Source organism: Trichosurus vulpecula, chromosome 3, assembly GCF_011100635.1.
Source record: "Trichosurus vulpecula isolate mTriVul1 chromosome 3, mTriVul1.pri, whole genome shotgun sequence".
In the NCBI taxonomy this organism is placed as follows: Eukaryota; Metazoa; Chordata; class Mammalia; order Diprotodontia; family Phalangeridae; genus Trichosurus; species Trichosurus vulpecula.
Genome location: NC_050575.1, coordinates 298,665,940 through 298,691,843, shown reverse-complemented (window position 1 = coordinate 298,691,843; position 25,904 = coordinate 298,665,940). Strand labels below are relative to the sequence as shown.

The 25,904-nt window shown below is 39.3% G+C and overlaps 1 protein-coding gene across 1 annotated transcript in view; it reads left to right on the top strand.

Moving 5' to 3' along the window:
• The window catches only part of LPL (lipoprotein lipase), a 35,486-nt gene extending 9,980 nt beyond the window's left edge, over positions 1 to 25,506 (top strand). Inside the window, exons 2-10 of the mRNA XM_036751182.1 lie at positions 9,066 to 9,235; positions 11,905 to 12,084; positions 13,110 to 13,221; positions 14,422 to 14,655; positions 16,208 to 16,450; positions 17,293 to 17,413; positions 18,018 to 18,200; positions 20,002 to 20,106; positions 23,401 to 25,506. Coding sequence (XP_036607077.1) covers positions 9,066 to 9,235; positions 11,905 to 12,084; positions 13,110 to 13,221; positions 14,422 to 14,655; positions 16,208 to 16,450; positions 17,293 to 17,413; positions 18,018 to 18,200; positions 20,002 to 20,106; position 23,401 — 1,349 coding nt within the window. The 3' untranslated portion in view covers positions 23,402 to 25,506. The remainder of the gene's footprint in view (positions 1 to 9,065; positions 9,236 to 11,904; positions 12,085 to 13,109; positions 13,222 to 14,421; positions 14,656 to 16,207; positions 16,451 to 17,292; positions 17,414 to 18,017; positions 18,201 to 20,001; positions 20,107 to 23,400) is intronic.
• The last annotated feature ends 398 nt before the right edge of the window (positions 25,507 to 25,904 follow it).

Sequence of the window (25,904 nt, the reverse complement as noted above, 5' to 3'; positions counted from 1 at the left end):
TTTTATGACCCCCATGTATGTTTAACCATGATACAAGAAGAGGATTTTCCTTAATGGAATAGATTTGTAAATACAATAAGATAAGAGTGTTGACAAGGGTCAGTTGAAGTATATACGCATAGAATATTAAGCGAGGTAGTCTGCCAGGATTAGGGTCTCATCCCCTAATGGTCAGCAGGGGAAAGACTGTTCTTAGGTCAGCCATATCTGGCCTTGTTGACAGAGAAAAGATATTGTCTGAGTAAACTTGAGAGAACAAAGAAGCCCAGCTCCAGCTGATCATTAATTCAGGCCCTGGCCCTTGATTGAAATCACAAAGATGATATAAAATAATATAAAATGTTCCACACTATCTAGAGAAAGATCCATTCCCAGTTCTGTAAAACTCTTGTTTAAGGCTCTCATAACTTGATTAACTTTTCGAAAGTTTATTTTTTTCCTCCAACTCCAAACATGTACTTTATTACTATGAAGACCGTCTGTAATTTACCTTAACGTTTAAGGAATTCAAGCACTCAAAATGAAAGTTAGCCAAATGTCTTTGGGCCTCATTTCAAAAGGTGAAGGACCATTTGAGATATGAGGTAACAGTTGCTAATTATTTTTATAATACTGCCACTTCTTTGCAGGACTGTGGGGAGAAAGACATCAGAGGATGAATAGTTGAGCAGACCAGGAAGATGGCAACATTCTGGGTCCCATAACTTTAGAATTCTTGTCAGTGAGAAGGTTTTAGAGTATTGATATATAATAATCGTAGCCTATTTTAGTGTGCAGAAATCCCTTTATTCAAATAAGGCATTTTACCTTGGCTATAAATCCTTAGGAGGAGAGGAAAGCAGTGAGGTGGCACAGTGGATAGAGTACTTGGATTGGAGTCAAGAAGACTCATCTTCCCGAGTTCAAATCTGACTTCAGACATTTGTGGCCCTAAGCAAGTCACTTAACCATTTTCCTCTTCTGTAAAATGAGCTGGAGAAGGAAATGGCAAGCCACTCTAGTATCTTTGCCAAGAAAACCCCAAATGGGGTCACAAAAAGTCAGACCCCACTGAAGAACAACAAATCTTTGTCAAAAACTCTGTGTGGGTTTGCATTTCCCTTTTATGCTTGCATTTGCACTGTGCCTCCGTTCCCAAAGTGGGAGACATATTTGGAAGGCTTTTGAAGTAAGTGATGGTGGTCCAGTTTATTTCAAGAATGTCCACGGAATTTTAGAGTGGGGAGAGCCCTTATAGAAGTGCTCATCAGCTCGTGGGACTTGAGGCCTCAAGGGACCTCAGAGTTCAACTAGTCTAACCCTCTCATTGTACAGATGAAAAAACTGAGGACTAGAGAAGTAGGGTGATTTCCTACATTCACTCGGGTAGTAAGTGTCCAAGCTGAGATTCAAATCCTCCTCTTTTGACTTCACGCTCAGTGACCATCCTGCTATACAAAGCAACCTATTCATTTTTTACAGGTGAGGGACCTGAAGTCAAGAGAAAATGACTTGCCCAGGGTTACACATTTCCATAGTTATTACATCTCTTGATTCCTGGCCCCTGATTTTTGTCGGCAGCTTTTTGATGGCCCCATCAGTGTGAAAACTCCATTCTCCAGCATTTTTCTGAACAAATTTGAATTTGCACGACTAATTCTGTGTATTGTTGTCTGTGGCTATTTTAAAGGTATAGACCACATCTTACTACATGTATGACTAATTGGGTATAATTAGCAGGAGTACACAGTCTTGAATGCTTAATCTTTCTAGATATACTTAGTTATTTTGGTGGTCATATATGTAGGCGTAAGTCTCCTGGAGCTTGTTGAATCGAGCCAACATGTTCATTTTTCACTCAACTATAGCTATTATGTGCCCACTATGTTGTAGGCAATGAGGATACAAAGTTGAAAAAAGGACTCCCCACCCCCACCCCAAAGAAGGTTACAGTCTCAGAACAAACCTAAGATCTTGTGAACACTTATTAATAATGGTGGTGAAATAAGTGTCTGCCACCAAAGAGGGAATGTGAAACCTTGTTGTGAAGACTTGCTCAAGATGACTTTGTTTTAACATTGGACTGGCATTTGCCCTAAATTACAGCAGAGTGGACCTAGCTTTTGGAAGCAACCTTGAATGACTCTGAGTTCAACGATTCTGATTGGATAAAGGACTGACGTAGGATCTCAGTTAAGGGAGGCCAACACCCTCATTTTAGAGATAAGAAAACCGAGGCCAAGAGAGGTTGTGTGACTTGGTCCAGGTCACACAGGTTTTAAGGATAGCCAATTTTCAAACCCATGCCTTCGAACTCCAAATCCAGCTCCTTTTACATTTTGCCATATTGTCTCTTCAAGGATGAAAAGACTGGTTTAGCCATGTTACAGGGTAATTCCAGAGCCATATATAGATATACTCCCCTCCCCCTAGTTTATATATGCTTCCCCTCTTCCATGACTATTTGATTTTATATAGACAAGTAGGGACAGTACCTGTTGGACTCAAAATTAATTAGTGTTCTGCCTATATTTTTGGCAAAAATCATTTTTGCTTTCTAGATTTTTTTTTCATTTTATATGAAAAATTTCAGACTTTCTTTGGGTTTGCTGACCCAAGAGAATAAATAGATTTGGGTTTCAATTTTTCTGATGGGACTTTTCCCATTTTCCTCCCTCTACTCTCATCCAAGTTTTTTTTTTTTTTCCAGATGGTGGGTGATCTGATAATAAATAGAAAGGAGTTTAGAAGGTTTGCCAATCATAAAAATCCATTCTTAATGGAGTTATTTAGTTTGCATATGTTGGCTTGGATTTTTAAAACATGTTTCTCGTATTTAATCTGGGAGACAGATGAAGCATTAGAATGAGTACCTTCTTTTTCATTAGATAAATATAGTAGGATTTAAAATCTGTATCTTAATTCACTCTTTATCCCTTCCCTGTTCTCCAATGATGTAAGAAATTTAATCTTAGGTAATTCAACTTGTTAAGGATTTAACTGGTGAAGAACTGACTTGTTGCTGCTTTCTAATAGACATTTGCTTTTTTCTGGAAAAAAAGAATAATTAATATTAAAACAGATATTTAATTTGGGCTCTTGATGCCTTGAGACAGTGCTGAATTCATGAAGCCAATTCCATCAAATGCCTATTTGGACTGATTTCCCTGTCATCCCCCAGTTATCCCTTTATTTGGAGTTATCTGCTCTATTACTCTGGCAAGTGGCAGATACAGTCTGTGTAAATGATTATGAATTCAGCCACAGCAAATAAAAAAATTGTTTATTGTTTAAATACTTTGTCTTCACCAGAGAGGTCATAGCAACCCAAGAAGAAATTGTGTTTTAAATGACCTTTGTATCCAAAAGGCTACAGATGAATGGCGATTTTAGCAATCTGCATTTCTCTTTCTCACTGAAAAGAACTTATAGCCCAACTAAGCCATCCAGGGCTTGGAAGCCTAGCAGTGACTGGTTTCCTGTACCCCCTAGCTCAGGGGTTTTAACCTTTTTGTGTGGCAGTCCAGTATCGAACCCTTCTCAGAATAATGCTCTTAATAAAGCACATAGAATTAAAAAGGAAACAAATTTTATTGAAAAATATAGCTATCAAGAATATTTTTTAAAGACAAGTTTATGGGCCTTGGGTTGAGAACCCCTCTCCTAGTAGAAAGAATGTTGAATTTGAATTAGTGGGGTAGGGGGAAGGGAGGGAGAATGGTTTGAATGGCACCTGACACTTCATATCTGTGACCCTCAGATTCTTCACCTGTAAAATTAGGGAATTGGACCAAATAACTGCCAATGTTCATTCCAGCTCTTATACTAAGCTCCAATAAATTAGGTATTTCCTCTTTAAACTTCCTTGTTACTTAGATTTATATATCAACCCCATTTCTTGTCTCTGAATTACTGTCTGCCTAGAGATAAGAATTTTATCTTCATTAACTTTCTTAACCCTTTAGCTACTTATTTCAGAAATAGGGGATGTTGTAGGTCTGGAGCAGCCCTAATGTCAGTCACTAAAAAGCCAGATTTTCAACCATGCCTAATGACCTCTCTCTCTAGTGGTCCTCTCCTGTAGATGGTCTCCTCACTTTTCTTTGTTAGAGGTTGAATGAAAATTAGTCCAAACAAATTTGGAATCAGATTATCAGCAAACTTCTTGACCCTAATATTCTGCTCTTTACAAAAGGCAGCTAGAAAGCTCTCATCATTTTATGTAGAAAGGCTTCATTCTTGGTCTGAGACCCAGCTGGAAGGAAACTTAAACATTGACTAGTCCAACTCCCCCATTTCACAGACAGGGAGACTGAGGACCAGAAAAGTGAAGTGACTGGCCCAAGGTCACACAATTAGTTGGTGGCAGAACTAACTCAGCTACTATATAACTTATTAGAGACTGTGGTACAGGAGAAAACTCCCTGGATCTGGAGTAAAAGGGCCTGGGTTCAAGTTCTAGTTCTGTCACTCAATATGAACTTGGGCAAGTGACTTAAAATCTCTGAGTCTCAGTTTCCACATTTGTAAAATTATGGGGATGAAATGGATGGCTTCTAAGAGCCTTTTCAGCTCTACATCTACAGCTCATGATTAAAAATATTCATTTTTAACACTTCTTCCCTCCCTCCCTTCCTTCCTTCTTTCCTTCCTTCCTTTTATCTAGACATGGCCTAAGCTAGGATTATGGAAGGTTTGGGGAAGCGTATTTCACTCTTTTAAGCAACTAAGATATCTTTAAGGAATTATAGTAATGATCATCTGGAAGATAGTTGTGTTCTCCAAAATACCTCATCTCTTATATTCTCTGATTACTCATGCACATGTTGTTGTAAATATCCCCAGTAGAATGTAAGCCCTTTGAAAGCAGAGACTGGGTAGATTTTATATTTGTTTCACTAGTTCCTGTACAATGTCAAATGCATAGCAACTGCTTAATAAATACTTACAGATTAATTCCTACCAACACTTCAAATCCAATAAATACTTTCAAGAAAAAAAATGAGCATTTTTTTCATAAATAGTTTGATGATTAGGGGTAATGGCATAGAATTAAAACTTAATAGTGGAGAGGTTTGTACCTTCCCAAGCTATGAACACTATGCTCCATAAACAAAAATAGTCCATAGTTTTATAATTTTCAAAGAAAAATTTAAGGCAACATTTCTATGTAAGGTTTTTAAAACATTTTAAGGCAGAAAGTTTTCTCTGTGGATCATAAGATGTTGAACTTCCAAGTAGTTTATCCATTTATACAATCACACACAAGACCTATACAGGTTGTATAACTATTTAGGGGGAAAGGCAAGAACCAGTCATAGTCACAGAATAAGCATCACAGAGTTGGAAGGGACCTCCAAGACAATCTAGTGCAACCCCTATCTGAACAGATATCCCTTTCCAAGTACCTATCTGACAAGTGGCCATCTAGCTCTTGCTTGAAGGGAGACATGTATTCCCTTCTGAGGTGGCCATTCAGCTTTTAGAGAGCTCATATTGTAGCAAGCATTCCCTTAATCATCCTGTTGTGGTTATGACTATCATAGCGTAGATTTTATGGGTGGAAAAGATCTTAAAGATCAGGCAGTCCAACTTATGCTTTTTTAGGCAGAGGAGGAAGTTGAGGCACAGAGAAGTAGAATGATTTAGTGTACATTGCTTAAGTTTGTATCCTCATTCTAATCACTGAACGACATCAAGTCCCAGATCTCTTCCCTAAGGTAATGGATTAAATGGAACCCTTTGGCTTTTGTTCTATCACCAGAAGAAATTCATCTCTTCCTTTGTGCCAAAGCAAAGATGGGGCAGTTATGTTTTGCAGTTGGATTTCAGGCTTCTCGAAGGATTACCAGAATATGTAATGTTTATTACAGATTTAAACCTGGCCAAACAAAAGTCTCTAGGCTTCCTGCCTGTGTAAGTATCATATCCCAGTAACTTAACATAGAGCCTTGCACCTAATAGGTTTGTTGTACACTTAAATCCAATTCTATAAAGCCATAGGATCACGCTCGTGATGTCATTGGTCCTCTTCAAGAACAACCAACCAACAAACCAACTGAATTCAGGAAAGCAAGTGAGCATGGCTACGATCTATTTTGGTTTGGGGAAAGGAGACTCAAATCTGAATCGTTAGATCCAGAATGCAGGGAATGTTCTACTAACACATGGAAAACCATGGACTATTTTTGTTTACGGAGCACAGTGTTCATAGCTTGAGAAGGTACAAAGATGAAATAATACATGACCTCTGTGCTCAGAGAGCCCACACAGTAGTAGAGGGCACTATGTTATGGAACATGCCCTTCATTTGGATGTTGATAAATTATTTAGGGAGATTACTGAATTCTCTCCACATCCAAATATATCCTGTCAGTGCCCATTATTTTCCTGATTCCTGAATTCAATTAAACAAATTCTCTGGTTTGATGGGAACTCTCCCCCTCACTCAAGCACAGCTGCCACACTTAGAGAGTTATCTGGGAACTCTAAGAAGTTAAATGATTTGCTCTGAGACACAGCTGGTAAGTTTCAGACATCTACCTTGACCCAAATCTTCCTAACTCAAGGCCAGTTCTGTTTTCCACTGCTTCCTGGAGACTCTTATTTACATGAAGCTTGGAAAAAGGAGTTTTCTTATCAACAACACTGATGGGTAGGCAGGAGGAGGTTAATAAATGTTTGTTGAATTTGAATGCAGCTATTTCAAGTATGTTGTTGGGGCCTTTATTAGAATGAAGATTGTGTTAAAGATTGGCTTTTCACCATGGTTTAGAACAGAGTCCTCTTTAAAGTCCAGATCTTGCCATGTGGGTATCTCTTTGTCAAGAATGGCTTTTGACCCTGAATGCTAAACGCTGCGTTTGGTTTTCAAGTGGAAATTTGGTGCCGATCATGAATCACGTATTAGAATATTAGACTTGGGTGATAGATTATTGCAAGTGAAAACACTGGACATTTCCTAAGATAACATTAAGATAAATTTGTTGAGATCCCTTGGTAGTCTTTGGGTTTCTATTATCAGAGCGATTATTGATCTTGGTCAGGTCTCTCTTTACAAGTCTAATTATGTTTTAAATTAACAAGTATTCTATTGTTCCTGTTAGAAAAATAAATGGGAATTGACATAGTGCTTACTCGAATTCCAAGGCCACTATTCCTGCTAAAGCTCAGGAATGGTAGTGGATTTTGAGCGTATAGTTATTGTTAGCTTCTTGGAGAACAGCTTAGCAATAAATGGAAAGGAATCATTTGGCTACAGATGACAAAAAAGTCTGTGATTTCCCCTATCGATGTGATTGGTTCTGTCTACCTGACCTTGGGTTATAAACTTCAGGTCAGGGGTTTGACAGCTCCTCTTCAGAATCTTCACTTTGGTATATTTTTGTCTATGTCTACATTGGGGAAAGAAATTGGACCTGCCATTTCATTATATAGGGAACTTTGCTGATTTGGGCCAGCACCTTCCCTGACACTTAGAGTCTTAGCACAGTGTCTGGCACAAAGTAGGTCCTTAATAAATGTTCTTTGATTAACTGGAGAATTGCCAAGAGATTAAGTGACTTGTCCAAGGCCACACAGACAATAAATATCAGAGGTGAGACTTGAACTGGGTTACCCTGGCTCACAAGTTTCACTGCCTGTCCACCAAGCCATGTTGTCTCTCCTATCTGATACCAAGGGAAGCTTTCTTGACACTTAATTCAATTGCCTACCCCTGTCAGAAGATGCATCCAATAGTCTCTCATTCCCAGGTGCCTCCATTTTGTATTAACTACTAAGAAATGATAACTTCTTTTCCCTTAATTTTGACCTCCTATGGAAGGCTGCATAGGTAGAAATATGAAAGGATGTTTAGGGGGAAAGGCATAACTGTTAGTTTTTGAGAAAGGGACCAGGTTCAACCCTATAAAATGACTCCTGTGGCTCTTAAAGGCATTGATTTTTTCATGCCTGTCTTGGTGCTCCATAAACGTTTTTAATTTAATTGAATTAACAAAATAATAATTGTTTTCCTTTTTTGTTTGTTTTCAAAACATCGTTTTCAAATTGGTGGATTCCACGAAGAAACTTCCTGTGAATGGATTTTACCTTCAACCATTCTGACTCACCCAGATACTCTGAAAGGATAGAGCACTGGACCTGGAATCAGGAAGACCTGAGTTCAAATCCAACCTTAGACACTTGCTATATGTGTGATGCTAGCCTGCCTCGGTTTCCCCATCTGTAAAGTGGGGATAGTAATAGCCCCTACCTCTCAGGGTTGTTGTGAGGATCAAATGAGATGATATTTGTAAAGTGCTTTGCAAACATTCAAGCATTATATAAATGCTAGCTATCACGGTTATGATGATAATGGTGGTGGAAAGGACACTGGCTTTGGAGTCAGAGAATTAGGGCACCCTAATTCCAGCTCTGCTTCGTGATGGCTGTCAGAGTTTGGGTAAGTTAAAAGACTTTGTATCTGATCAGACTTTAAAGATTATTTAGTCCAGGAAACATATTGGGGACAGGGCGTCGCTAAGATTGCACATATTTGAAGCAGCAGAGCTGGGCTTTGAACCCATAGCCTCCTTGTTGAACTTTAGAGCTGATGTTTACTTGTCACTCTTAGAGCCTCGGAAACAAGGTGGAGTGCCCCACGAACGTTGTTTCAGGAAAGCTCATCTGTGGCTAGACTTTGGAGGGTCTTGAATATCATTCAAAGGAGTTTAATTTTTTTATCTTGTAGGAAAGGGAATAAGCATTTGTAGAACACCTACTATTTCCAGGCACTATGCTAAACACTTTACAAACATCTCATTTGCCCCTCACAATAACTCTGAAGCAGACAAAAGTTAAGTGACTTGACCAGGGTCATATAATTAGTAAGTTGTCTGAGGCTGGATTTTAACTCTGCTTTTCCTGACTTCTAGGCTTGGCGCTCGATCCATTACTCCACCACATTCTTCTGAGTAGATGTAGAGAGCCACCATGAATATTTTGAGCAGAGGAGTGACACCATTAATAATCATTTCTTTGTCCTTAGGCTCACATCAAGGTCCTTTCAAACACAATGCTAATCCTTTTTTCTTTTCCACTGACAGGAAGAAGAGGAAATGAGGATTTTGCAGACATTGAAAGCAAGTTTGCACTGAGGACCCCAGAAGAAATAGCTGAGGATAGGTGCCACCTTGTTCCTGGGGACATCAATTCTGTGGCCGACTGTAACTTCAATCATAGCAGCAAAACCTTTATGGTGATTCATGGATGGACGGTAAGAGAACACACCCAGGGAAGGGGTTCTCCCGAGCTGCTACAACCCCAGAGTCAAAGTAAATAACCAAAAAAGCATGCTGTTTTGTGAACACTCTGACATATTCCAAGTATGTGCTAATTGCACTCTTTACATGCTCATAAATTTGCTCCCAAAAAGAGAATAAGCACTTTAATTTGCCATGCACTAATTTTTATTTGTTTGTTTTTTGCTAATTCAAGACACCTGGCCATTTCATTGCCCATTTTAAAATGATTTTTATGTGATGATCCTTTTTTTAAGTTATGAGGCAATCTCTCCATAATTTCAAGGCTTATGGTCCTTGAAATTGATACTAAAAGGTTATGAGGAAAATAGAGCCAGGAGAATGAACAAATGTGGGTCTGGTCACCTTTTCTTTCACTATAGAACTTCAGAACCTTTCCTATAAACACAAATTGAATGTTATTGTAATAATTTTTGTGTGAGCAAGAGAGAATGGTCAACATAGTCCACAAATATAGTAGGTTTATTATTCTACCATAAAATATCTTGTTAACAGGATAAACTACATTTTTAGAAAATATATTAACTTGTTAAATATGAACGTGTACCTTGAAATAGTTTTAAGGTAGAAGATGAATTTTTGATGTTTAGGAATTAATTTCATTGAATTGACAGAAACTGCTTTTATTATTTATCCAAACAAGTGAGCCCTGGGACTTTTATTATTTATCCAAACAAGGGAGCACTGGGACTCCTGGGAGTCAGGAGCCATGTAACTTGTTGTCCTTTGGCTTCCTCATCTGTAAAACAAAGGGGTTGCAAAAAATAATATAGAGATTGTCTGTTCAGTCATGTCAGACTCTTTGTGACCCTATGGACTATACTGTCTATGGAGGCTTGTTTGTCATTTCCTTCTCCATTGGATTAAGGCAAACAGAGGTTCAGACAGTCAATCGACAAACACATTAAATGTTTACTGTATGTTAGGTGGCACGGTGGATAGTACCAGGCCTGGAGTCAGGAAGATTCATCTTCCCAAGTTCAAATCCGGCCTCAGACACTTACTAGCTACATGATTCTGGGCAAGTCACTTAACCCTATTTACCTCAGTTTTCTCATCTGTAAAATGAGTTGGAGAAGGAAATGGCAAATTACTCCAGGATCTTTGCCAAGAAAACATCAAATGGGATCAGACACGACTGAGCAATAACCACAATGAGCCCCTGCTTATATGACTGCATGACCTTGAGACTGGATTGATCATTATTCCATTGATTTTGTTGTTCATTCGTGTCCAGTCATATCCAGCTCTTCATGACCCCTTTTGGGGTTTTCTTTGGCAAAGATACTGGAGTTGCAAATAGGGTTAAGTGGCTTGCCCAGGGTCACCCAACTAGTAAATGTCTGAGGCCGGATTTAAATGTGGGTCTTCCTGACACCAGACCCATTTCTCTACCCATTTTGTGACCTCACTGCCCATTCCATTGATAAGGGCCTCTCTATCAGACACTTTGGGCATGGGGAATGTCTGGTGAGTTGCTTACTATTTACTGGTTATCTGATCTGAAAAGGTTGATTGTTTCAAGGAACCTCTTGCACCTTGGGGTCAAGCGCAGGCAGACAGGATTCTCCTGCTAGACTTGACACCCGCATAAAGGGAAGCTGATTTCTGTGCAAAGCAGGGAATTGAAGGGATCTTGCCAGCCCTATCATGCAGAAGCTGAAAGAATGCTTAGTATGTAGCACACACACAACCAGGCACAGAAAGCCCTTTAGAAGCAGCTGTATTGGAGCCCAGCCACTCGCCTGGATTCTGCCTGACAAGCACCGAAGTACAGGGACCTCTTTGTGGGGGACAAGAGTCTCATCCCCTTTGGGAATGATTAACCTTGCATTCTGCAAGTCTGACATCATCCCCTCCTGAATGGCAGCTTTGCTGCAGAGGGTACCACTGCCCCATCTGAGAGGAAGACTGAGGACAAGGGAAGGGCAGGCCTATTAAAAACTAAGTTTAAGAAGCTGAACGTGCTCATTCAGAGGGAATGCAAAGAAAATCAATCAGCAGATTGTGGAGAGAGGGTTCAATAAGATTTCTATTCGTCCCTGAATAACACCAGGTTATATGACCATTCACGGTTCTTTACCTCTTCTGGAGCTCAGCTTCCTCATCTGTAAAATAAGGAAGCCTGTGTTAGATGATCTGTATTAGATATCTCTTCCAGCTCTAAATCTATGATATTAGGGTGCTAACAGCCCTGTGAGTTAGGTATGGCGTGTTTTATTACCTCCACTTTACAGATGAGAAAACTGAGACCCAGAGAGGAAGGGACTTGCTTCAGGCCACATGGGTCCATTTAGTGGCAGAGATGGTTCTAGAACACAGCTTTCTTGATTCCTTTAAGAGCTGATTGTACCATAGGAAAAAATGAAAGCCATTTTAGCATGATACAAGCCAGTCACACGAGTTACCAACCGATACGAGATCATTATTTTACCTGACATCATTTACTGACAAATTATCATATATTCTATTATATTCTATTATAGTATATCGTATCATATCATATCACGTACAAATTATTTACTGCTTATGTTTAGGGAGTAACTTTTAAAATGAATCACCCTTTTTGTTGATATTTTAAGAAGATATCATATTAATGGGTAACCTTTGTTTTCTTTTCTAGGTGACAGGAATGTATGAGAGCTGGGTGCCCAAACTTGTGGGGGCTCTGTTCAAGAGGGAACCAGACTCCAATGTCATTGTAGTCGATTGGCTGACAAGAGCCCAGCAGCATTATCCAATATCTGCTGGCTACACAAAGCTGGTGGGACAAGATGTTGCCAAATTTATCAACTGGCTGGCGGTAAGCACATGTAAAAGGATATAATATGGCATGCAGTTCTCTTAGCTATGGGTGCCAGAGCTGACCGCTGGTCAGTATTCCTCCTTTTTCATTTGTACCTATATCCCTCAAGAGCAATTTAAATCTCTCTAAAAGTTCAAGTTTTTTGTCATCTTTCAGCCTTGTGAAACTATTTGATAAAAATGTAGTTCTGTCCTGCCCTTCCCTGCCCAGCATGCAGATTTGAGATTAAGTAGGTGGAATAGGCAGCCCCCTCTCCCCTACATGGAGTCATTTCAGGGACATAGGAAAGAACCTCCCCACTACTGACCTCAACCCATACCCTATTCATTGACTTAACGCCTAAAATTCCATAGTTAAATTTCAAATTCCCCTTGGGAGGGAAAGAGGGCCATTTTGTTTTCCTTCACAAATTTACCTTAGACTGGTCTTTGGCAGCCTTTCTGTTCTAAGCACCTTGGGGTCAACACCATGGCAACACTCTGGAAAGGACCAGTCAGGGTGGACAATTGGAGTCAGGAGAGGCCGTGCAGTATGGAGGAGAGTGAAAGATTGGGGGTCAGGAGACTTGGGTGCTTGGGTTCTAGCCCTGCAACTAACTAGCCATGTGCTCTTGGGTCAGACATTTTCCCTCCTTAGGACCCAGCTTCTTCCCCTGTAAAAATGAAAGGTTGGACCATTGTTGGAAATGACAAGTAATTGGTCTAAACTAGAGAAGTGAAGAGGGAAAAGGCTTTAGGAGGAAGCCAGTTAAAGAGGAAAAAAAAAGTTCAAAACAGATACCAACCAATGCTTCCTCAAATTTGGACAACCCTGGGGGAAAGGATTAAGTCCTAACTAACAAGAGGAGTTTTTATCTCTTTCATCTGTGACATATAAAATTAAAAAGAATTGAATTCACTTGGGATTAATTCTCATTTTTTTTTCCTCACTGCCATGGCTGTTCATACCATGTTTCCTTTGGCTTTGTGATTTTACCAAGAGCTCTGGGAATTCATATTTTTCTCTTCTTCTTTTTTCTAAAGGAACAGTTCAACTACCCATCGGATAATGTTCATCTCTTGGGATACAGTCTTGGTGCCCATGCTGCTGGCATTGCAGGAAGTCTAACAAATAAGAAAGTTAACAGAATTACTGGTAAGGAGTCGGCCCTCTCTGATTGAGCCCTAAGTGCAGGGATGGGAATCATTCCCTAGGAGAGTCAGAGTAATGCAGAGGCCATGATCATTTGTATTTTGGGGGTTGAGATGGGGAGGGCATGTTAAAGGTTGTGCAGAAACACTCTATTATAGCAGTGCTGTGGGTCATGGGTTGCTTTGCCTTGCTTATCTTTTATTGTGGAGGGCCCAGACAAGAAACCAGAGAACAAAATCTAACAAAAACATCAAAAGAAAGCAAAGATTTTTTCATTGGGGGAGGGGGAGAAGATTGGAAGAGGCAGCATTTGAATTGGATTTTAAATTATGGGCCAGACTTTGTCATCCTGCTATAGAGACAAATGATAGATAAATTCTATTTTTAAATAGAAGTTGAGTCTGTATTATCCAATTCAGCAAACATTTATCAAGCACTTAAAATGGACAGTTCACTTTTGTGAAATAATATGTGCACAGAGAAGGAAGTATTAGCAACTGTATGGATTAAGATAATACTTGAGTAGAAGGTAGGACCTAAGGGAGGCTTGAAGGTAGCCATCATTTCTGGAAGGTAGAGGTGAGGAGGGGAATGCCTTCCAGGCAGAGGAGGTGAGGGATGGAGAGGGGAAGGAGTCGTCTGTTCCATCTGCACAGAGATGGAAGATGTACTGTCAGATTTGGGCCATGGCTAATGGCAGAGGGAAAGCGAAAAGCGAATAAGCATTTATTTAGCACCTACTGCACTGCACTAAGCAATTTTCACAAACATTGTCTCATTTGATTCTCACAACAACCTAATGAGGAAAGTGTGGTTAATATCCCCTTTTGCAATTTAGAAAACTGAGGCAAACAGGAGTTAAGTGATTTGCCCAGAGCTACACAGCTAGTAGGTATCTGAGGCCAGATCTGAACTTAGGTCTTCCTGATTCTAGGCCCACTGCTCTATCCACTGTGCAACCAGCTGCCTCTAAATGAGAAAATGGAGGCCCAGTGAGGTTTCTTGATTTACCTGAGGTACCAGTGACAGCCAGGGTTCCAGCCTAGGTCCTTTGACTGACTATTCAACTGGTGCCCTCAACACTGCTGCTGCTTAAATTTTAATTCTTGGATTCACTGTCGACTTTAATTGCAAAATAAAGCAGTCTTGGGGGGAAAAAAACAAATTTGAATAGTTGGTGACTTTTGGTTTTATCTCATTTAGGCTTAGATCCTGCTGGACCTACTTTTGAATACGCTGAAGCTACCAGTCGCCTTTCTCCAGATGACGCCGATTTTGTAGATGTATTGCACACCTTCACTCGTGGATCGCCTGGCCGAAGTATCGGAATCCAGAAGCCAGTGGGGCATGTTGACATTTATCCTAATGGAGGCTTCTTTCAACCGGGGTGTAATCTTTTTGATGCTATTAATCAAATTGCAACAAAAGGCCTGGGAGGTAAATGTCAACCAGAAACAGGTTAAGCCTATCTTTTATTTTTGTTTTTTACCTTGGTGACAAGGGTATCCTTCATATCCTCTAGAAAGTGAATTCTTTTGTTATCCAGGGCCAGCTCAGATGGGATAAGATAGCTTCTTGAAGAATGCTTGGTCAATCCAGTTTCTTGTACCATCTACCAACCTCTATACTTAATGTGGTCAAATGAGGGTCTTAACTGAATTCTGCACAGTGCAGAATCATGGAATGTTAAGCTAACAGGGATCACAGTGGTGAAGCAGGAAATAGAATTCTGGTTTTCCACCCCATTTTATTAGTTAAGTCCAATAGCCATTCATTGGCAGAGTTCATAACGATCTCCTTTCTCTGGACTCTCACCTCACAGGCTTTCTCAACCTGCAACAATTACTGATTATGTGCCCTCAGACAAGTCACTTAACTGATCTGAATCTCAGTTTACTCACCTGCAAAATGAAATTAATAATACCTTCAATCATCTCCTTTAGAACTATTGCTATAGGGAGAAGCTCTTATTGCCTCTGGAGTTCTCTAGGGCGTTGGTGTAAAACTCAAATAGAAACATCCTTGCTGGCTACACGTTGACTTAGAAAATCACAGATTAACATTATCTATGTTGTATTGTATTTTTTATTCATTTTGTTAAGCATCTCCCAATTACTCTTCAATTTGGTTCTGCCTTACTCAGGACTTTTGGCAGAAGAAGGAGGCATAGTTTGACATCTTGGCATGGAGTCATATAACTGCACCATGCTCTGTTAAGCCTTCTGGGAACAGACATGAAAGATCTATGGTATCCGTGGTATAGGGAACTCCCAGTATAGGACCAGCACAAATTACTATCCAGCTGTTATTGAGTAGATTAGGCCTGAGATGGCCTCTGAGGTCCCCTTAACGTCTAAAATTCAGATTCTGAGTTCATTATGGTACAGAGGATTGTCAGATCAACTGAGACCCAGGGAGGCTAAGCAACCTGCCCAAGGTCACATGGGTAATAAATAGCAAAGCCAGGATTCAAACCCATGTTCACTGATTCCAAGTCCAGCCTTCTTTCTGTTGCTGTACCTCGGTCGTTACCTAACTAGAGGATGGCTTTACCCAGGGTCACACAGCTTGAAAATTTCAGAGGCAAGATTTGAATCTAGATCTTCCTGATGTCAAGCCCAGTATTCTATCCGCTAGCACACACTGCCTCTACTGTTAGTAATGTCCTGAAGCAAAAAAAAAAAAAAAAAAAAAGAAAAGAAAAGAAAAGGTGGGATTTTCCCTGTAAAATAATGATAAATTCTGTAAAACTTACTTCCATCCTTGTATGAATAGTACTCTTCCTTCCTAAATTGAAATGTCAGTTGGGCACTGAAAGTTGATAGATGTAGTCAGGTAATTACAGGAGGGACCCTGAGGTTATCTTACCCAGCACCACACACAAACAAATCTAGACATGCAAATGGAGTGCATGATGCATAGATTTTCTAGAGAGTGAGATTTTCTTTTCAAATAGTATTTTTTTTCATGATTTTTTTTTCTTTTCAAGATATGGATCAGCTGGTGAAATGTTCTCATGAGCGATCCATTCATCTCTTCATTGACTCTCTACTGAACGAAGAAAATCCGAGCAAGGCCTACCGCTGCAGTTCAAAGGAAGCCTTTGAAAAGGGGCTCTGCCTGAGCTGTAGGAAGAACCGTTGCAACAACATGGGCTATGAGATCAATAAAGTGAGAGCCAAGAGAAGCAGCAAAATGTACCTGAAGACTCGTTCTCAGATGCCCTACAAAGGTAGCTTAGGCTCTTCCTAAGAAATGATAACATCAAGTCATCATCATCTCTGGCCATCTTACTCAATTGTGTGTGTGTATCTATCTATCTATCTATATGTATATGTATGTATATATATCTCAAACCCCATCAATAAGGAATATGCCCTGTGTCATCCTTCCACTACGGTATAACGTGAATTCTTGCCAAAATTTTAGCATTGACCTTTCCTCAATGGAGACACAAAGCCAGCTTGCTGTCATTCATGCGTTATTCCTTCCTATACTTGATAACCATTAAGTATATTCATTCTCTCTTTCTCTCTCCCTTTCCCTCCCTCCTCCCCTTCCTCCATTCCTCCCTTTCTCACGTGGAACTCAACAAATATTTGTTATATTTTAGTGTATTCCCTTAAATAAACCCATTTTGAAAAGCTTTTCCTTATAGGGGAATTTCCTCTCGAAAATTTGCCTCTATGCCTTCAAGGATCATAGATTTAAAGCTGGAAGGCACCTGAGGTGTCATCTAATTCAGCCCACTAATTTTACAATTAAGGAAACTGAGACTAGAGAGGATAGACAACTGGCCCAAGGTCACATGGGTAGTAAAGTCTAAGCCCGTAGTCAAACTCAGGTCATCTGACTCCAAATTCCATACTCTTTACCTACATCCTGGCTACCTCTTCTTTACATTTTCCTTATCATATCACCGATAATCCAGACAGATGTGAATTCCACATACATGCTAATAAATCTTTCCTGTTTCATTATCAGTAGTATGTTTGGTCTAATTCCAAGTTGTCTATCTGTGGGCCCTTCAGGAACATTTAATCAGTAATTCTTCTCTGTTTTCTTCCCATCCAGTCTTCCACTATCAGGTGAAGTTACACTTTCTTGGGACTGAAAGTATAACTCAGACAAACCAGGTGTTGCTGCTCTCCCTGTATGGCACCATAGCAGAGAGTGAGGAAATCTCTGTCACTCTGTAAGTAGCAAACTTCTTTTCATGTAAACTTGTTTCACATACAAATAAATAATCCCAGAGAGCTCCCTTGTATAACTATGGTCCAGAGAAACAAAAATGTATTAGTAAACCAGGAAATCCCAACTTCTGGTTCAAGAAACTAGAATTTTAGTCTCTGCTCTGTGCTGAGTGAAGTTAATTTTTTACTTACTTATATAGAGTACTTCTTCCAAAAACTAGGAACTGTTTTCTCTTTGTTACTTTAAATATATTTCTTACCTTTATATAATAATACAATAGTTGATATTTGTCATTTTAAGGCATACCAAATATTTTGCATATGTTATCATATCTGAGACACAACAATCTTGTAAAGTTATATATATAATATATATAATATACAAATATATTATATACTATTATCTCCATTTTACTGATGAACAAACTAAGGCTTGTGCAGCTGAAGTATAAAAATCTATATAAATATAAAACCTTTAAATATGCTGCCTGAGATACGCCAAATGTAGTGGGTGTTGCCCATGAATTTAGTAGGTCAGATGTCTTTCTCTTTGAAGATGGATCCCAAAGCATGTGTTAACCTAGTGTGTGCTGAATTTTTACTCAGGCCTGAAATGTCCACCAACCAGACTTACTCCTTCCTGATTTACACGGAGATAGACCTTGGAGAACTGCTCATGGTGAAACTACAGTGGAAAAGTGATTCTTTCTTCAGCTGGTCTGACTGGTGGAGCAGCACTGGCTTTGGCATCCAGAAGATCAGAGTCAAAGCAGGAGAAACTCAGAAAAAGTAACTATATTTAATCTTATCAGACTTCATTTCAAGCTCCCTTTAACTTTATTGTGAAGGGGAAGGTGTTTAAGGATTATCTACTCCATCGAGTGCATTCATTCTAGGGAGATAGGCAGTTGATCCTGAAGGTGATCTGGAACAGTGACTTTATGGTCAAGAGACCTACTTTTGAATTCTGGCTTTGTCATCCACTAACCATGTGACCTTGAGCAAGTCACCTGAACTTTCTGGGCCTCCATTCTTCATCTGCAAAATGAGGGTGTTGGGTGAGACACCTAAGAATTCTTCTGGCTCATACTCTATGATCTTAGAGCCCAGGCATTCAGTAGTACTATAAATGGGTTTGTTTTCATTAAAAATCCTCCTTAGAATGATTCCTTCACAAACATGCTGGGAAAGGGGTTGTATTTCCCAATTCTATACCACGAGTTTGGTCCAGCAAATCGATAGGAGAGTCGGACTTAAAAATCCAGAAGCCCCGATTCCCTTCCTGCTCCATGGTCCTACTTTTTCTGGCACGTGATTCCTTGTAGACACTGTGTGGAAAAGATGGAATCCAGTGATTTTCCCCTGTATCTGCAATGGCTAGAGTAGGAAGCTAAATTTTTTACAAGATTTCATGTAGTTAACAAACATTTTCCATAAAACTTTTGGAAACTTTAGGATAGCATAATTATCCCTAACAATTTCACTTTCAGATGAACTTGTGGTAGGATTTTAATGTTTTTTTAAAATAATTCACACCTGTGATTTCATTAGACGAGAGAACTTCTGGTGAGGAAATTCCCTCTACCAATGTGAATCAGTGCCCATTCTACAACTTGTAGTCTTCAAGAGTTATATGGGTTACTGAATGATTAAGTCAGTCAACAAGAATTTATTAAATGCCTACTATATGCCAGGTATTGAGACACCAGAGATATAAAGAAAGGCAAAAAAAAAGTCTCTTCTGTCAAGGACCTAACAGTTTAATGGAAGAGGCATCATACAAATGACTGTACAAAAAAGATATACACGAAATCACTTGGAGATAATCAACAGAGGGAAGGCGCTAGAAAGAAGAGGGATCAGGAAAGGCTTCTTGTAGATGGTACAGTTTTAGCTGGGACTTGAAGGAAGCCAGGGAAGCCAGGAGGTAGTGATCAGAAAGGAAACAATTAAAGGTCACTTGCTCGAAGTCACACAGCCAGAATGTATCTGAGGTAAGACTTAAACTCGACTCTCAATCAAGATAACTAGGGACCTCCAGTTCACACCACATGAGCAGCAGTAGAAGCAATTGCCAATGTTTAGCCTAGAGAAGAGAAGACTTGGTTGTATTGGGGTTTTTGAAAGACTGTCACACAGGTGAGAGAATAGACTCGTTCTTCTTGGCCTGAGAGCGTTGAACAAAAAGTAGTTGGTAGAAATTGCAAAGAAACTAATGTTGTATGTCAAAGGGGAAGAAACCATTAACGATAATTACATTTATCTAAAAATGGAATGGTCTGCTTTGGGAGGTGGGAGGTCCCCCCTCCCCCTGCCCCCATCCACCCCTTGCTGGAAGTCTTGTTTAGCCAAAAGCCTATATTCAAATATCTGGAATCCTCCATGCTGGAATTTGGTAGTTCTGTGATCTGCTCATTTGTTGAGATAACCCAACTCGAATGAGAAAAAACAAAAGAAGCCTATTGCCTAGATGACTGGTGATTATTGTGATGGTTGTAGAAGCTGACTTGACTGCTTTGGGCTGATTTCATTGTGTGGAATTCATGGGCTCCCATGGGTAGTACGCACTCACCTCCTCTTTCCTTTGTAGGGTCGTTTTCTGTTCCAGAGAAAAAACTTCCCATCTGAAGAGAGGAAAAGAACCCGTGGTATTTGTGAAATGCTATGACAAATCACTGAACAAAAAGGCTGTCTGGTAAGTGCCACAAAATATATTGCTGAGAATTTTCTTACATTTTGTAATCTCCAAAGAGTTTTATCCACTTCCCTGACCAAACCTCCCTCTGGAATTCTCTTCATTTGACCTCTCAAGGACACCATAGCTTTTTAGTCATGGCAATGGTTTGTTAATTTGCCCAGGTTCCAAAATATTCTTACTAGCATTTAGTATTTCCTTCTTTACTGTACTGTACCCCACCCAATTCTTTTCTTGTTCTACCTTCCTTCTCTAGGACCATTTTCATAGATGTCATTAAGGGAAAAAAAAATACTAATATCTTTTCCTCTACAAATTCCAAGGTACTTTAGGAATACCCTTGGGTGGGTAGCAAGGCCCAGCCAGCTTATTTTGTGAATGTGAGTGGCTGATCTTCAAATAGCATGTTAAAGAGGAGCATAGCACCATATCTCTTGCCCTAAGCCACAGTGAAAGACACAAAGGAATAGCCATCAAGTCCCTTCTTCTAGATATCCAAAGGTGGCGGAAGTGGTAGAGTCTTATTTGTTTTCTCTTTTCATTCCTTGCCAAATTAATTTTTTTGGCTCTCCTCTTATTTATCTTTAAGTACAATCTACATGAGAGTCATCAACAGAGTCTTTCCAGAAAGAACTTTCCATTTTAGGTGTAGATCAAATGCGTGACCTTCCCCAACAATGCCATTGAATTCCTGACATAGACTATTTTCTTTTTCCTATATATTCTCCTGCCAGTTTCCAAATCCTTGTGGGCCACAGGCAGAAGTATGCTGGTAAATGGGGGAATATAGTCCACACACTTTAAGTTTAGTCTGAATTTTTAACATTTTTTCCCATCACTTTCTTAAGTCTAGACAATCAGCAACAACAAAAATAAACCAAGCCCTAATCTGTAGGGTTTTCTGATGTGAGAATGCTCAGACTGAAAATTTAACAATCAACTCCCACAAGCCAGTATGAGTTGGCTCTAGCGCACCCTTGATGCAGGTTTAAAGGGGAGAGAGTATAGAAAATGTAACATAAACCAATGACCTAACAAACAATGGGAAATACCAGCCCCGCCCTAAAATTATCACTGCTCACCTGCCTTCCTTCTCCTTCTACATTTATGCAGAGAATGAAAACTGCATGCAGGTTAAATATGTTGTTTTGGCTATCCCATATGCATATGGGCATATCTATCTTTGAATGGGGGGCGGATCATATGGGTCAAAGAGCCCTATGTAAGGCCTTTCAAAACAACCACTATATCAATATGGATTGATAGTAATGCCAATAACCTTGTTGACTTGGGTAGATAAATTACATTCTTTTTCAAAGTGGGAATGTGCCACTAGTATCACATCACTGATTGATTTATTCATTCACTCAACAAATATAATGAGTTCATTGTCTTGTTTATTCTGCTTATCAAAGCCAGAGGTAACTCCATATTTGCTTTTAAACAGCCCTAGATGGTTCTTCAAGTTTGTCATCAGCCACACGGTCATTTATAGAAACAAGCACCTATCTGTAGGTTTCTTTAAATGAGCCACGATATACACATTTACATTTTTCTCTCAAGAATTACATATGACTAAAAGAGCAGACATCTATAGAAGCTTGAAGAAAAACAAGTAGGGGTGAATAGATGTTAGTTGAAAAGGCTGTACTGTGTATCAGAAAGAACCTTTGGGCTTTGGAGTCAAAGGATCACAGTTCTCATCATAGGATCATAGATACAGGGTTATAAGAGGACCTTACAGAGCATCTCATCTAAAACTCGCTCATCTGACAGATGAGGAAACTGAGGCTCAGAGAATTTGCATGACTTTTCCCAGGTCATCCAGGTGATAGCTCAAAGAGCTGGGATTTAAACCTTGGTTGTCTGGCTCTAGAGCCAGCATGCTTTTCCGTTGTATCTATCTGCTTTAGATTATTACCCATATAACCTTGGGCAGGTCCCTTAACTTCCATAAAGTAGTTTCCTTTTCTGTAAAAATGAATGGGTCAAATGAAGTTTTCTCTAATAATCTAACTAAATCCAAGAGAGACTGATGCTATCTTTCTAGTTATTTACAGAGTATCAGGAATTGCCACGCTGAGCTCAAGCATTGTGGGCACTCTAGAGAGTTTGATGTTAGTAAAAACCCCTATCTTATTTCTAGACCTTGGAGTTTTAGATACATTAAAGACACCTCCACTGAAGCATCTGAACTTGAACTAGAAAGTAATTGAATCAAACTCCCCCTCCCCCCAAGAAACTTAACTAAAATTATCTTGAATTTTAAGTTTCTAGTTTTCCTTGAACTGAACTACCTCACCACAAGTCTTATCTTCCAGCTCAGACAGAGAATTAGGCACTAACCATTAGTCTATGCATAAAGATGAGAAGTGCTTCCTAAATTTTTGCATAAATTAACATGATGTTATTCTCTAAGAAGTGTTCTTTGCTAGTAGGAACTTAACTGAAGGGCTGTAAGCCCTTTTTCTTTTTTGTGCTCTGGACTCATCACTCATTAATTATACCCTTCTCCCTTCAGTTCATTTTCTTAAGGACCTGCTATGCACAAGGTATTTTGTTAAGCATGGATTGGAATGCTTTGCAGGAGGCCAGGGACCCTGAGAGGCAGTGGGGAGGAGGGAGAAGATCTTAGACATGGGGGACCATCTTTGCAAAAGCATGGAGGTGGAAATGTAGTGATGTATAGACAGTGAATAGATAGCAGATCACTTTGACAGAAACAGAACACGTGTAAAAGTATGAATAAGCCTTGAAAGGTAGGTGGGAGCCACCTCCCATGCAGCCTTTGAGCTGAACATTGTTTTATCCCACGACAGAAAGTTGTGAAGCATTAACTTTCACATCTCTTTTTGGACCCTTGTGATTTCTCCAGGCTAGGGAGCTCTCACTGAAGTACTCTCTCTAACAGCATAGATTGATGCTTGCTCTTGGATACTTGCCTGGGGGCACCTACAGGTTCAATGACTTTTCAAGGGTCACACAGCCAGCAGGTGTCAGAGGCTGGATCTGAACTCAGGTTTCTGTGACTTCAAGGTTACATCATTCTGTCCACCACACCGCACTGTCTTTCTTGTCTAGCACACAGAGGGCACTTAATAAATATTTCCAGAATGGAATAGCAAACAGGTCACTGCTTGGGTAACATTAAACTCCCCATTTCTGGGCTTCGATTTCTGTCATTGGTAAAAATGAGATGATTAGACTAGATCATCTTTAATGCTGGTTCCAATTGTAAATTTATGTTTCTGCTACTGAATATGACCAGAAGTTCTCCCTCCTTTTGTTTTTCAGAAACAGTACTAGCCTGAAGGAAGAAGAACTGTACTTATTCTGCAAGGAACGAAGCAAATGAAGAAAGTCGTATTTTAAACTAAGTCCTAATGCCAGTCTGGGTGTTCGGAAATGGATTCATCCAAGTATTTATGATGCCAGCTGTGTTATTATCATTAGCTCTTTTTCCTTGTTAGTTATTAGAGGAGACAGTCTCAGAACATCCAAAAAACAGCCACCCCCAAACAAAAATCAAAAACAATATATTTAATTTGAGGAATACAGTGGCCAAATAGCACTTGATCTTAGATGAAAAGACAGCCCATATTGTGAAAGATGTGAAATCTGGACCACTGAGATAAAATATGAATTATACCCTATGGTACTAGTCTGTTGTAAATTTTCCGTATGTGAGGTATTTTGCAGTTTTCTAACGTTTTCGTGGAGTAGAACCAAGGGTTTCCTGTGGTTTGCTCACAGCTGGTTCAGACCCATCTGTTTGCCTGACTAAAAGTCCCCGCCCCCCATATGAAAGACTCTTGAAGGGATATGGCTCATGAATCAACCAGGACTAAGTGAACATAGAGAGAGAATGACTAAGAATGTTAATTAAGAGAGCGCTGGACCTTTTGAAAACTATTCATATATCCATCTTCAGTCTACACTCAAAGGGCTTCTCAAAAAGTCTGATTACTTTATTTCCTATTGGGCTACCTGGTTTATCTTGAACAAAATATATATGTGTGCATATATATATATATACATATATATGTATCTCCATGGATATATATTTGTACAAATTTTATATTTTAGCTTATATTAGACTATAAAGTGAGTCATTTTTGGAAACAGCCAGCGAAGCCTCTGATGTCACTCAGAACTTGAGCGTAGAAGGAAGATGGCAAGATAATTGTGTTACTACCTTTTTTTTTTTTGCAAAAGTGAAATTATTCAGAATGTGATGGTTTTGTCCATTCTGATGCTGATTAGAGAGCATTAGATAAGAGCTTTTTTTTCCAAAAATGCATTGGGTCAAGCACATCTCAATCAGCATTTTGGAAATAAATGAGAACCTTAATAAAGATGAATCACTCTTTGTTCCTTGGTTCTGATGATGGACCCCATATTGTCTCTGTGGTCTGCACTCACACAAATCTCTGAAAAGCCATTTTCCCTAAATTGTTCATTTCTAATTACAATAAGTAGGACTATTAAAAAGCGCTTGTTTTTTTTAAAAGGAAAAATGCTCTGTATGAGAAGATGATGCTTCTGTATCACCATAGCCACCTACGAATGCCACCAAAGGTTTTCAAATCATCAGCAGAGAGTTAATAAACAATTATGTGTAAACTAGATCTCTTTTTTTTTCTAAAAAGGCTTTTGTGTACAATAAGAGAGAAGGGTCAAAGGTAGAAATGGCTGCTGGGGAATTCATCTTATGAACCTCTCCCCTCCACCTAGGTAGATGTCCCCATAGGATTTTATGTTTACCACTCCTACAGTATGGCAGGTTAAAAAGAAGCTGATGCACTGAATGTCTTAGAATGGAGATGCTTTTGAGAGTTGTCGGGTCTTAGGTCTCCATTCAGAAACACAGTCAGGCCTCAGTAATGTAGGGTAAGGCTGAAGTTGTTAAGAACTGGTTTGGGATGAGTCGTGCACAAATAAGAGGGAGGAGTGGTTTGCTGCTGGCATTCCCCTTCACTGATAACTGACTAATTGGAGCAAAGCCTACTTTTTAGCAAAGGTGAATAAATTTGAGTTAAAACCTATACTGAACTAGTCTACAACACTTGGAACTCCAGCTTCTAAGGGTGCCTATTCATGCAAGATATGATTTGGCTTTATATGTTATTTATTAGCTGTAAATATGTGAGTGTGTGTGTGTGTGTGTGTGTGTGTGTGTGTGCCAAGGTAGTTTGTATATTTTGACAAGAATATCAAGGCTATCTGCATTTATATATGTGGGGTGCTAACTTTGTAAATACTTTTTAATAGTGACATTGTCTCACTGAAGCAAATTTAGCCTTCTGAAATAATGCCGTAGACTGAGCTTTTCATTAAAGAGACCTTCTTAACTCTGTGAAAAAGTAAATCCTGCTTTTAATAAAAATGGACAAAATTCTACCACAGTGCAAGTCATTATTTTCCTTAATGTTATTCTGCCCATTGGGGGATTCATTGATTTGTAGAGCTGATTCGACTCAACCACATTTGTGTATCACCTTCTCTGTGCTCAGATATATTAGGAAACATAGCTTCCAAAAATATGCCATAGTGATACCTACACAAAGCCTTCTCCAACATATGCTCCTCAAAATTACTTAGAAAAACTTTTAAGTTGCCATAAAATCTAAGTTCAGACTTCTATTTATTTAGAAAAAATTTTTGAATTGGTATAATTTTCCTCTGAAATAAAAGAAATACAACCTCAGAAAAGAGGTTTCTGGCACAGTAACCCTCATGTGTATAAAGTTACAGCCCACTCAACCTGACAAAAATCAATTAAGCACCTACTGTGTACG